Source organism: Panthera pardus, unplaced genomic scaffold, assembly GCF_024362965.1.
Source record: "Panthera pardus isolate Hobbes unplaced genomic scaffold, ASM2436296v1 HiC_scaffold_3, whole genome shotgun sequence".
Lineage (NCBI taxonomy): Eukaryota > Metazoa > Chordata > Mammalia > Carnivora > Felidae > Panthera > Panthera pardus.
Genome location: NW_026526876.1, coordinates 10,691,266 through 10,704,187, shown reverse-complemented (window position 1 = coordinate 10,704,187; position 12,922 = coordinate 10,691,266). Strand labels below are relative to the sequence as shown.

The window sequence follows — 12,922 nt, the reverse complement described above, 5'->3', positions numbered from 1 at the left end:
ATCCGAGCCTCCCAGCCCTCGGCCGCGCTCTGTGCGAGTCTGTCCACCTTGTGGATGTCTCCCCGAGTCCTGTTTGGGCCTCGTCTTCTCCTCCCTTCCTTAAGCAAACGCTTGAAGGGGTTTGATGCGGCCTTGAAGACGGGTGGATCCTGGGAAATCACGTGGTGCTGCTGCGGGCGTGGACCGTTGCTTTCTGTCACTGTCGTCGTGTCCTAGACCGCGTTCCGTGTTTTAATTTTTTCGTCCAGGGCTGATTCTAGGTGTCTCCACAGTGCTGTGTGTACATGTCTGTTTTCTGTGGGAAGCACTGTCCCACTGTCCATCCCGGCCTTCTATTTTGAAGGGTTTATTTTATTCCTTTTCAAGTCCTGCTCCGGGTAAGCACGAGCCCAGCCCGGGGTGAGCCCTGCTTGTCTCTCTGTCTCTGCCCCTCTTTCTTTTTCTGCCTCTCATGGGGTTTTGTCTCAAAAAAAAAAAAAAAAAAAAAAAAAAGAGTGTTCCTGTGAACCCCCATCCTGGGCTGTGGGTGGGTTCTATTTATTTGGGGGCCTCTCTTCCACTGGTTGTCTTTGCACGTTTGGTGATTCTCCAGAGCAGACTTATCTTCAGCTTTGCTGCGTCTGTGGCCCGTGGACACTGCTCCGTCCGCTGTAATGCACGCGACAGACATCAGGGAGTTTCACTCGAAGCTTCTGCCGCCCTGGACCCATGCGGGTGATTCCGGTCCCAGGGCGTTGGCTGCAGGCGCTGTGGTCCCCAGAAACAGCACACCTTCTCGGGGAGCCTCAGAACAGCCCCAACTCGCACGCCTGTGATTAACAAAGCCCACCGGGTCCCCCTGGCTTCCTGCCAACCAGCCCGCTCCGATTCCTAACGCCCAAGAAGCAGACAACTCGAGGCACGTTTAGAATATTCCGTTCATTGTTGCCTCTGAAACACGGTGACAACCACCTGTAAAGCGCGGAAAGCGGGTTGCCGTCTCCCCGCCCCTCCAAGCGTGATTCCTCAGACACCGTCCCCGAAACTCCCCTTAAAATCCCAGATCAAACACCCCCGAGAAGGTGGACGGGCCCCCATCCCCGCCCCCCACCCGGGACAGCAGCATCGTCCGGCAGGTGGGGGCGCCAAGGAAATAAATTAGGGGGCGGGGGTGCTCCTAGCCGGCCGCGTCCCGCTCTGTCTCGCACACCCAGCGGTAGGGTCTCTGGCACACGTCGTCGTTCCAGCGGCCGTCGTCCGTGAAGTGCGCGCAGTCCTCGCCCCCGCCCAGCCCGTGCCCGTACCAGTCGTCCGGCTGCTCCGGCCTCCAGTTCCTGCGGGGACGCGCGGATGTGAGCCGGGCCCCCCCCCCCCTCCGCCACCCCCGGGGACCCGCGGGGCCGGGGCGCGCGCACTCACTTGAAACCCTTCTCGTAGTCCGTCCCGTCCACCCACTTCCAGGGCCCACTCTGGTCGGTGAGGCCCATCCAGGTGTTCACAGGCCCCATGTGGTGCTGGATGAACTTCTGGGGAGACGCGCGGGGGTGGTGAGCGCTCCCCGGAGCCCGCCCCCCACCCAGGGGCCCACCCGCTCCTCCCGGGAGCCCCCCACCCCCACCCCAGCCCCGGGAGCTCACCTGCTCCTCCCAGGAGCCCACCACCACCAGGTGCGCGTCCTCCAGCCGGCAGTACTTGTCGGCCTCCGGCCAGGACTTCCCGGAGCGGGAGAACCAGTAGCAGCTGCCCTCGAACTCCAGCCAGTTGACCGGGCAGCAGGAGGCCGCGGAGCCTGCGGCGCAGGGGAGGGTGGGGGCGCTGAGGCGGGGCCCGGGGAGGGGGAGGGGGAGGGCGGGGGGCGGGCGAGCCGGCGGACGCCCCGCCCCCTCACCGTTGCCGTGCAGGACGCCGATCTGACAGCTCAGGCTCCGCAGGTCCGACACGAACTGCTTCACGTGCAGCAGCAAGCTGGAGTGATCTGGGGGGGAGGGGTGGGGGGTGGGGGGCGAGGGCGGGCAGGGGGCGGGGCGGGTCAGTGTGGACACCGGGGGCTGGGAAGGGCCCGGCCTCGGCGCGCTGGGGCCCGAGGAGTCACAGGCCGCCGGGGCTCGGCCGGAGGGACCCCCGGGTCCGACGCGCCCGTGCGCGCACGCTCCCCGCTCTGACCTTCGCTGAGCTGCTGCTGCTGTTTCTGCAGCTGGGACTCCAGCGACTTCACCTTCCTGCCCACGCTTCCCCCTGGGGGAGAGGCTGGCTCAGCGTCCCGACATCCCCAGCGGTCCACGGGCCCCCCTCCCCCCCAGCCGCAGCCCCAGGGCCCCCTCACCCTGGCTGCTCAGGGCCTTGACCTCGACCTCCGTGCTCGCCGTGAAGTTGCTGAACGTGACCCTCAGGGCCTGCAGCTCGTCCCGCAGCTTGGAGTCTGGGGGGGGGGGGGGGGTGTTGCACGGGGCAACATGAGGGGGCCGTGACCCCCGTCGCAGACGCCAGCGCTCTCTCACCACTTGCACCCCCCCCCCGCCCACCCCCAGGGCACCCACTCTGGGATCCGATCACACAGACAACCACCAGCAGCAGGAGGCCGAGGCCCAGGGAGAGCAGGAGGAAGCAGGGTCCGGAGCAGAGTCTCCGGAAGAGCCGCTGGGGCGGAGGTGGCGCTGCAAGACAGGGCGTCCGGGTGTCAGGGACGGGGTCCCGGGAGGAGGGCGGGCGAAGGCTCCTTCTCCAGGGAGCCCTACAGATGAAGAAATCCGTTATTGGGGCGCCCGGGTGGCTCAGTCGGTTAAGCGTCCGACTTCGGCCTCAGGGCACGATCTCACGATTCGTGGGTTCGAGCCCCGCGTCGGGCTCTGCGCTGACAGCTCGGAGCCTGGAGCCTGCTTCGGATTCTGTGTCTCCCTCTCTCTCTGTTCCTCCCCTGCTCATGCTCTGTCTCTATCTCACTCTCTCAAAAATAAATTAAGGTTAAAAAATAAAAGAAAGAAAGAAATCAGGGTGGTAGGCGACCCTGAGCGACCAGAGGCCGGGAGGAGGGCTGGGAGCGGGTGCAGAGCGCCGACCTGCCCCAGCCGGCCGGGGCCCTCAGCCTTTGCTGACACCTAGTGGCCGGACTGTGTCACTGAAGCTGATGAACTACATTAGTTTTGGGGGGAGGGTTCTGTCCCCCCCCCCCCAAAGGCCGGGAAAGAGGAGGAGGTTTCTCCTCTGGCTGGGCTCCAGGAGAGAAGACAGAGGAGCCACAGCCCCCCAAGCTGCTCCCACCTGGGGGGGGGGGGGCTCCCCTGCAGCCCCTTCCCCCCACCCCCATCCCCAAGAACCCTCCTGCTCAGCCCAAACAGCATCCCTGCTCGCTGGAGAAACAAAGGGGGGGTGGCTGTTGTCTGAGGAGGGCCTCAGCCTCCCCATGGAAGTCTGGCCCCTTGTCCCTGTCCCCTGGTCCCGGACACCCCAGGCACACACACTCTCACACCTGGCCGAGGCTCACCAGGTGTTAGAGGCAAGGAAGGCAGCCCTAACTCCTCCCACGTACTCCTGGTCCCCTGGTCCCCTGGGTCCACACCCTCCGAGGTCCTGGCCAGGGGGTGACGTGGCAAGGGTCAGGAGGCTAGCGGAGGTGGAGCGGACCGTGTTCTTGTGAGTGGGGCCGACCCAGAGGCCAGGTCAGGGCTCACAGGAGGAAGCAGGAGCTGAGTCAAGGCGACAAGAGCCACCTCACTGTCACCTGTCCGAAACGCAAGGAGGCGTCCCCTTACCTTGTCTAAGCTGATGGCCATTGTCCTCGTTGTCCAGATGCTGAAGGTCTTGATAGTCATTTGTCATGATAGGGCTGGCTGGACCTGGGCCTAGGTCAAGGCTGGGGTTAGGGCTGAGGCTGGGGCCGAATGGAGCCGGACGGTGCGGGGTCCAGTCCGTTTCTAAGTCATCGGCGGTTACGTGAAAACCTCTCTTCTTTCTCCAGTTCTTTCCCAGGCCTGCCATGCAAACTTCACCCCTCTGAGGTCTTCCCGCCCAGCCCCCTCCCCACCCGGGTCGGGGCCCCGGCCTTTCTTCCCCTTTTACTTGCTGGCAGTCTTGAAGTGGATTCCTGGATCCCCCAACGCTGTGCAGATCCCAGGCTGAGAAGGGGGCTGGAGCCCAGAGACTTGGGGTGCGCGGACAGCCCCGGACAATGGGAGAGGAGGGAACAGGGTCCCTCCGAGGGCCCTGAGCCCTGCGAGTCTAGGTCCGTGTGTCTCTGGGTCTGTGTGTCCCAACACTGAAGCTGGCATCCCCAGCGCCTGGGACTTTGGACAGTAAACAGAGGTGGGAAAGGATTTGGAACTCAGGGCATGTGTGGGGTGGGAGTGGGGGATGGGAGGCCTCCGCTTTCCTCCCCGGGGAGGGGGAATCTCCTGCTCTGCACCCCCCCACGCCGGCCCCAGCCAACACCCCACTAATCACTGCTCGGTTGGGGATGGGGAGCCAGGTCAGTAGGGGCCAGAGGTGCTCATTGCTGGTTCCTTCTGCCCCTCCTTTCACTTCCTGCCGCTAAATTTCTCAGAATCGTGGGTGTTTCCAAATATCCCTGACCGGGACCAGGGGCCCCCGAGCTCCGCTCTTGCCCAATCCGGGCTCTGACCCTGGCATCTGAGCCAGGGGCCCCGGCCCTCCTGTGAAGCTCAGAGGCCAGGCCCTGCAGCCTTGGGGCCTGCTGCTTTACTCTCCCTGGGAGCAAAGTCCCCCCCTTCCCCCCCAGCAGCCTGGGGGTGGTGGGGGGACAGGCGGGAGAGAGAGCAGGCTTTCCCCACCCCACCTGGGACTGGTGCTAACAAGCTCCCATTGGCTCCTACTGGGCACCCAGGCTTTTCACCCCTTAACTCCTCTCTTAAAGCCCAGAGCCCAGCCCGATTTGCAGATGAGAAGACTGAGGCCCCGACAGGTAAGAGCTTACCCAGGGTTACACTGCAAGGAACCAGCAGAGGCAGGCCTGGAATGTAAGCCGCCTGATTCCAGGACCCGTGTTTTGTCCCCGGGAAGCCTACCCAGACCCTGGATCCTGAACCATCCCCGAGGCTGGGCCCTGGGGTCTCAGACCCTTAAAGCACAGACCCTCCCAGCCCCACAGGGGATTCAGGGAGGCATGTATGAATTCAGATCATGCAAACTTAGAAACTGAACAATACTGGGACACCTCGGGGGCTCAGCCGGTTAAGCATCCACTTCGGCTCAGGTCATGACCTCACGGTCCGTGAGTTCGAGCCCCACATCGGGCTCTGTGCTGACAGCTCAGAGCCTGGAGCCTGTTTCAGATTCTGGGTCTCCTTCTCTCTCTGCCCCTCCCCTGCTCATGCTCTGTCTCTCTCTCTCAAAAATGAATAATAATAAAAATTTAAAGATAAGAAATTAGGCAATATTAAAGATGTTCATGGGTCTCGCTTTAGGCCCCAAATGGGAAAGTGTGCAAACACTATGTTTCAAGGACAGAACTAGACTTTATTACAAGAGTTTTCCATTATATGAGCTCTCAGGAACACAGTCCTCACATTCAAAATGAAAGCCCCAGGGGCACCTGGGTGGCTCAGTCGGTTGAGAGTCTGACTTCGGCTCAGGTCGTGATCTCTCGGTTCGTGGGTTCGAGCCCCGTGTCAGGCTCTGGGCTGACAGCTCGGAGCCTGGAGCCTGCTTTGGATTTTGTGTCTCCCTTCTCTTTGCCCCTCCTCTGCTTGCACTCTCTGTCTCTCTCTCTCAAAAATAAATATTAAAAAAAAAATAAACAAACACACAAAAAAAGAAACCCTTGGGTACACCCTCATTCCTGTGTCCTGAAAAGCCCCCTGCTGTTTGCATGCGCTGGGGCTGCGGCCAGGCCAGTAATTCGGGGACTATTGGGCTGTTCACATTCTCTGATATCATCGCTCACAATCCGGTTTATTCGGGCAAACATACCTATGCTGCTTTGGTCAGAACAGTGACCGAAAGCACTTCACTGCGGAAGCTGTGACCGGCAGGAAGCACATAGGGGCTTCTGGGTAATGGAAATGTTATGCTCTTTTTTTTTTTTAATGTTTATTTATTTTTGACAGAGAGAGAGAGAGAGACAGAGCATGAGCGGGGGAGGGGCGGAGAGAGAGAGAGGGAGACACAGAATCCGAAGCAGCTCCAGGCTCCGAGCTGTCAGCACAGAGCCCGACGCGGGGCTTGAACTCACAAGCTGTGAGATCATGACCTGAGCCGAAGTCGGACACTCAACCGGCTGAGCCACCCAGGCGCCCCATGGAAATGTTCAGCTTCTTGACCTGGACACGGGTTGCATGGCTATGTCCCCTTCATAAAACTGCAGAAAAGCTGCCCACTTATGATTTGTACTGGACGTTCTACTGGAGTAAGGTGTTCCTGAAATCCGGTTTCAGAAAAAACACTGTGAAGAAAGCCAGACAAACAACATGATGCATGTGCTGGGGCCGCTAATTTACGGGCGAGCCTCCTGCAAAATACCAGAGATGGTCCTAAGAAACTAAAAAGTAGCTAGAAAGAACACCGGGCCACAATGGTGACGCTTTAGGCCGAGAGCCCATCCACCCTGTGCATTTATTCCTTTAATATGTATCTTCGGGGCGCCTGGGTGTCTCAGTCGGTTAAGCATCTGACTCTTGATTTCGGCTCAGGTTGTGATCTCACGGTTTGTGAGTTTGTGAGCCCCACGTCGGGATTTTGGCTGATACTTCGGAGCCTGCTTGGGATTCCCTCTCCCTCTCTCTGCCCCTCCTCTGTTCATGCTCTCCCTCTCCCTCGCCCTCAACATAAATAAATAAACCTAAAATAAAATTTTTAAAAATGAATATATATCTTAAGGGCACCTGGCTGGCTCAGTCGGTCTAGCGTGCGACTCTTGATCTTGGGGTTGTGAGTTCAAGCCCCATGTTGGGCATGGAGCCTACTTAAAAGAAAAAAAAAGATAGAGAGAGAGATCTTAAATTATGCGAGGCCTTCGGGGACATAGGGCCTCTTGTGTTAATTCTCTCTTGCTGAGTAACTAGGTACCCCCAACTTAGTGGCTTAAAACAACACCTATTTGTCAGCTCACAGTTCTGTAGGGCAGACGTCCAACTGGGCTGTCTGCTCAGGGTCTCACAGAGCTGAGATCCAGGTGCTGGAGGACCTCGTCTCATTTCTGGAGGCGAAGGAGAAAAAGAACGAGCTTGCGAGCACGTTCAGGGGGTCAACGGCATCCGGTTCCTCGCAGCTGCGGGACTCAGGTCCCCCTTTCCTTGCTGGCTGTTACCCGGGGGCCACCCTCTCCTGCAGACCGCCGCGTTCCTTGTCACGGGAGCCCTCCACCCCCAGAGTCCGCAACAGGGGCGCCTGGGGGGCTCAGGGGGTTAAGCACCCGACTTGGGCTCGGGTCACGGTCTCACGGTTCATGAGTTCGAGCCCCGCCTCGGGCTCTGCCCTGAAACTCGGAGCCTGGAGCCTGCTTCGGATTCTGTCTCTCTCTCTCTCTCTCTCTCTCTCTTTCTCCCCCACTCCCCTGCTCATCCTCTGCCTCTCAAAAATAAATAAATGTTAAAAAAATTTTTAATTGATTAATTAACTAATTAATTAATCAATTAAAAAGATTAGGTCCACTTGGAAGAATCTTCTTAAGGTCAGTTGTGTATACACGACACTATATAAGGTCAACCAAACATAACATAACATAATCACGAGAGTGATGTATCTTAACATACTCAGGTTCCAGGGATGACGGCATGGAATCTTGGGGGCCACCGTTAGAGCTCTGCCTCAACACAAAGCGACCCTGTCCCCTCTGGGTCCACTTGCCTGCCGGTTGAGGAACTCATGACCAGAGCAACGCAGGAGGCTGGGCTCGGAACCTGGCACTCTCACCTCCGGGACGATCGCGAAAGGCTTCTCCTGGGGGGCACCTGGTGAGGGGCTCAGTCGGTTAAGTGGTTAAGCGTCAGACTCTTGATTTGGGCTCCGGTGGTGATCTCACGGTTCGAGCCCGCAGTCGGAGTCTACACCGACAGTGCAGAGTCGGCCTGGGATTCGCTCTCTCCCTCTCTTTCTGCCCCTCCCCGGCTCACTCTCTCTCTCAAAATAAATAAACTTAAAAACATTAAAAAGGAAGGAAGGAAGGAAGGAAGGAAGGAAGGAAGGAAGGAAGGAAGGAAGGAAGGAAGGAAGGAAAGAAGGCAGGCAAGCTCCTGAAAGGAGATCTCTAATGTTGGCCAGTAAAAACAGGTAGGATTTTATCATTGGTAATTAATGAGCAAGTGACCCTGCAGAGAGGAAACAGCAGCACAAGGGAAATGGACTGAGAGGTAGTGTGGACCACTCTGGGAGCCTTGAACGTCAGGGTGAGGATTTTTGAAGGCCACTCAGAAGCACGGTAGTCTCCAAAATGGGGAATGCGGGGCGCCCGAGTGGCTCAGTCGGTGGAGCGTCCGACTTCAGCTCAGGTCACGATCTCACGGTCCGTGAGTTCGAGCCCCGCGTCGGGCTCTGGGCTGACAGCTCAGAGCCTGGAGCCTGCTTTGGATTCTGTGTCTCCCTCCGTCTGCCCCTCTGCTGCTTGTACTCTGTCTCTCGCATTGTCTCAAAAATAAATAAACATTAAAATTTTTTTTAAAAAATGGGGAACATGCACCCCAGGGAAGTCACAAGGTCATCCACTGGAGTGTGGCAGGAAAATATTTGCATAATATTTATATATATTTATAAAATATTTGTAAGGTTTATTTATTTATATATTTTTAATATATATTTTTCTAATGTGTGTTTATTTTTGAAAGAGAGAGACAGAGCACGAGCATGGGCGGGACAGAGAGAGAGAGGGACACACGGAATCCGCAGCAGGCTCCAGGCTCCGAGCCGTCAGCCCAGAGCCCGACGTGGGGCTCGAACTCACGGACCGTGAGATCGTGACCTGAGCTGAAGTCGGACGCTTCAGGGTGTGAATATTGGGAGGTGAGACTTCCTGGGGGCCATCTTGAAGGCTGGCCACGGTTTAGAACTAACGAATGAGTGACGACATACTGGGGGACACACGCTCAGAAACCTTTCACAGATGGGGCACCTGACCAGCAAAGTTACAGACCGTGACTACAGACCACAAGGTTCATGAAGATGTGCAGGCAAAAGGCAGGACTGTCGTTAAGCAATGGCGTGGCCTGGAGGCAGGTGATGGGTCAGAGGTGGGCAGCGCAGTGAGGGAGGGAATTGGCGCGCCTAACCAGGGTCCAGAAGGTTGCTAGAGGCAGGTCTGGAGTCCGCGAGGGTTCTGGGCTGGAGACATGGATGTAGAGTCTTGAATGTTGCCCAAGGCCATACATTCGTCCATGACACCCGCCCAGTGAGGGGCCCATTGGGAAGGAAGCGGCCGGAACAGAGTCCCCGCCCCCACGAAGGAAGGGCAAGAAAGATCCCCAGGACTGCCAACCATACAAGTGCAGGAGTGGGGTTGACCCTTAGGGACAGCTCTGGGCACCCCAAACACCCGGTCAAGACTGCCAAGGAGAGAGGACAGTGAGCCTCCCACTGGATGAGTCAAGAGAAGGAAGTGTTTTGGGGCAAGGGGGGAGCCGAGCAGTGGAACAGAGAAGAATCTGGTACGGAGGGCGTGTGGACGCAGAGCAAGAAGGACACGGGAGGCTGGGGGTTCTCAGCATGTTAGGGCGGGGAAGACGAACAGCAGGACAAGGGCGGCTATCAGACAGATGTGAGTTCACCTTGCCCTCGTCTGGAGAGTGGGTTGAATGCTCATGTCAGAGAGCTGGCATCGCCTTGCACAGGGCCTGGCTCGTACTAAGTGCCCAGCACAGGCTAGCCATCCGCATTCGGATTATTATCACTAGTTCGAGTTCAGCCAGCCCCGCAGGGCTTCTGAATGTGGGGAGCGGGGGAGGCTGGGGTCAGGTCAGCAGGGCACATCTCTCTCTGTCTCCCAGAGGGTGGTTAGCGACTTACCTGGGAAGGAACTGGGGGAACTGGGGGCCTGGCGTGTCGGTGGAGTTAAGACAGCCCCTCATCTTCTGTGGATGAGACCTGGGCACCGAGCCCCCTCGGCCCTCGCCCACCCCCTCGCAGAGCGCTCTCAAGCTCAGGTCTGGGATGTGCCTGCCTGGCTCTCTCCCCGGCCCCCAGGGTCAGGATTGCCACTCAGGCCCTCCGGCTGCAAGGTCAGGCACCCGGAAGGCCTTGCCAGGAGGTTGACTGAACAAATGGGCAGAGCGGGTAGGTAACCGAAGGCTCAAGGCTGACTTTCCAAAGAGGGTGACCGACGGCTCCCGGAATCCAGGAGAGGCTGAGCAGGGCCTGAGTGAAGAGGAAGCAGGAGAGGTAAGGCGAGGCACCCGGGCTGGGAGCTCAGTGCTAGAAGCAGCCACAAGGGAAGGGGGTCTCGCGAGGCCGCAAGGAGGAGGTTGCTCACTCAGTTGTGAGTGAGAACCGACAGAACCCACTCAAGGGCCTCCATACGCCCTGCAGCAGGGCGAGAACTTTCTGCACCCTGGTTCTCTGCACCCAGACACGCTCCAACTCCTCGGCGTTGGGACAGGCAGGATCCTGTGCCCCGGGACCGGTCAACACCTCTTTCCCCCACTTTTACTGACAGGTGAACGTTTAGAAAAAGGTAAAACTCACCACACCTGGGTGGCTCAGTCAGTTAGCCCTCCCGCTCCTGGTGTCGGCTCAGGTCATGATCTCGAGGTTCGCGGGATCGAGCCCCGCGTGGGGCTCTGCGCTGAGTGTGCGAGAGCCTGCTTGGGACTCTCTCTCTCTCCCCCTCTCTGCCCCTCTTCCCCCACTTGTGCTTTCTCTCTCTCTCTTGCCCTCAAAATTAATCTACATTAAAAAAGAAAGGAATGAGGAAAAAGATAAAACTCCACGTTTCCAGGTTTTATTTAACTTACGTTTACCAGTAACAGAACAGACCAATAGCAATGACCGGTAACCGCTCTCTAGGAGGTGCAGGGCTGCGGGCCGAGGGTCCTGCTGCACATTCCTCACGGCCATCCGGCGAGGTCGGGAGTTATCGTCCCCATTTGTGAGCTAGGGAAGCTGAGGCTCACAGAAGGTTCGCTCTCAGCCCAGCCACAGCGCCTGGCCACCTCCCGTCCTCACCTCACCGCCTCCGCAGGGCTGGTTCTCCAGCGCCCCCTGCCGCGCTTTCTCCCTTTTCCCACCGCCCCCCCCCCCCGCCCCGCCCCCGGCCGACCGGCCGGCCGGGCGCCCACCTGCCGCCACGCCCACTCCCCGCCACCTCGCCTTCCGCCACGCCCCCTGCCGCCACGCCCACCCGCCGCCACGCCCCCGCCGCCACCTCGCCTTCCGCCACGCCCACCTGCCGCGCGCCCCCTCCCGCCGCGCCCGAGCGCTTCGTAGGACACTTTTCAAGCCCAGAATCGCTAGTTTCTCAGACCCCCTCCTCTTTGTCTCCCTCCCGCTCCACCCCACTGACCTCCTGTCCTCCAGCGTTCCCACCTCGTTCCCACCTCGCCCTCCCTCGGTCCCCCCTGCACACTCCCCGCCCCAGGCTCCATCCGCGTCCAGGCCTCGACTCCAGCGCAGCTCGGAGGAGACGCCTCCCTGACCACCCCGTCTGAACTAGCGAAGACGCGCACCTCGTCGTCACTTTGATCGTCATTTTGATGATCTGCACCCCTTCACCCCCTCCGGTCGGAGGTCCCCACTGCAAGGACCCCAAGGTCCCTGAGGGCCCGGGGGGTCGCAACCCCAGCATTTCAAACAGCTTGAAACCAAGCAAGAGCCAACTACGTTATTTGTTGAAGGAACTAGAGGGGGGTGGAGAGGAATCAGGATCTGAACCGCAGTCTGGGAATCCAGTGCGTCTATCCACTCAAGCATACGGTCTCCTTAAACGGCCAAGGATGAGCTCTTTATAGATTTGGGAGAATATGCCACAAACTGCCAAAGTGCCTCCCTCTGAAGAGTATGTGGAAGGAGATGGGGAGGGAGCTTTTGTTTTTTGTTTTTTTTTTTTGAACCGTATGTATTTCTATATTTATTTGAATTTTCCTAAGGCCCATGTATTACTTTCATAATCTAGAAAGTGATGCATGCAGGATTAGGTGATTCTCCCCGCTTCTCGGTGAACTCTCCTTAACCCCTTAGATCCAGACCCATCACCTGCACACACGTTCCTCAGCTCACAGATTCCTCCCCTCGGCCAATGGTAGAGAACATCAGCACAGCTTCAAACCATCTGCTCCTACGCAGAACCAAGCTAAAAGAAGGATTATTTGAAAAACGTCCTTGGAAGCTGTGAGGCTCCACCCGGGGAGGTGGGAGGCGTCAGAGTCACCTGGGAGGTTTTCCTGAACCGCACAGCTCTGGGGCCCCACCCCCAGGATCGGTGGGTTGGGTTTTAAGTCTTGTGCAGGGCAAGCCACCGAGGGGACCACTGGTTTCAGGGACACACTACTAGAGATCTCTACCTTGCTCCTTGGATCAGCTCGGGCGGGGGCAATCCCATCCTCCCCAGAGCTGCTGGGCCTCGGGGGATCTTTTGCATCCAACGCTTAACTTCTGTCACCGGGGGCGACCAGAACTGCCCTCTGCACCGTTTAGGGCTTAACCATCTCAACTCTTAGCACCCTCCACCTCAGCCTTCTCCCGTGGGGCCCCTGAATCAGAGGGGGAAAGGGGCAGGATCACAGCTGGTGCCAGCGACGGCTCATCTATGCTGCAGCGGAGGCCCTCGTGGTGGGAACCTGTCAGGCCCATGAACGGTGGGCAGAAGAAAAGCTGAGATGTGACACTGTGCACAGCAGCATCTGAGAAGCTGCAGCAAGACACGGTTGGGAAAATCTGACTCCCTAAAAGAACCACAATTTTTTTCTCCTTTAGAATAAAGAACTCGGTAATGGACCATTTCCCTTTTTGCCCTGGCTACCAGGAAGCTCAGAGGTCATTTTTACTCTCATAGCTACATAGCTACTGCATC

The 12,922-nt window shown here is 58.3% G+C and overlaps 1 protein-coding gene and 1 long non-coding RNA gene across 6 annotated transcripts; one reads left to right on the top strand and one right to left on the bottom strand.

The window, feature by feature from the left end:
• Positions 1-899: 899 nt before the first annotated feature.
• Positions 900-4,259, bottom strand: LOC109245984 (asialoglycoprotein receptor 1-like). 4 transcript variants are annotated; one of them, XM_053893427.1, is made up of 9 exons: positions 4,040-4,259; positions 3,729-3,818; positions 2,517-2,633; positions 2,303-2,398; positions 2,143-2,214; positions 1,868-1,954; positions 1,617-1,768; positions 1,399-1,505; positions 900-1,313 (listed from the first exon to the last, which is right to left on the bottom strand). In XM_053893427.1, the coding sequence occupies exons 1-9, from the start codon at positions 4,242-4,244 to the stop codon at positions 1,157-1,159; spliced, it is 1,083 nt and encodes a 360-aa protein (XP_053749402.1). In that variant the 5' UTR covers positions 4,245-4,259; the 3' UTR covers positions 900-1,156. The 4 variants fall into 4 exon arrangements, with proteins under 4 accessions (XP_053749402.1, XP_053749405.1, XP_053749404.1 ...); XM_053893430.1 differs by having other exon boundaries at positions 3,729-3,890; positions 4,036-4,258; XM_053893429.1 differs by having other exon boundaries at positions 4,036-4,258.
• Positions 4,260-4,650: 391 nt separating this feature from the next.
• Positions 4,651-12,917, top strand: LOC109245985 (uncharacterized). 2 transcript variants are annotated; one of them, XR_002071170.2, is made up of 3 exons: positions 4,651-4,894; positions 10,921-11,032; positions 11,431-12,917. It is a non-coding gene; the product is annotated as an uncharacterized LOC109245985 (long non-coding RNA). The 2 variants fall into 2 exon arrangements; XR_002071171.2 differs by lacking the exon at positions 4,651-4,894 and adding an exon at positions 7,700-7,883.
• Positions 12,918-12,922: the final 5 nt, after the last annotated feature.

Bases quoted from the DNA above. Each gene is read 5' to 3' on its own strand.
- LOC109245984 (XM_053893427.1), bottom strand. From the start codon at position 4,244: ATGCCAGCTTCAGTGTTGGGACACACAGACCCAGAGACACACGGACCT. The intron at 2,215-2,302 runs GTGAGGGGGCCC...CCTCTCCCCCAG, and splicing joins CAAGGCCCTGAGCAGCCAGG to GGGGAAGCGTGGGCAGGAAG. The intron at 1,506-1,616 runs GTGAGCTCCCGG...GCGTCTCCCCAG, and splicing joins TGGGCTCCTGGGAGGAGCAG to AAGTTCATCCAGCACCACAT.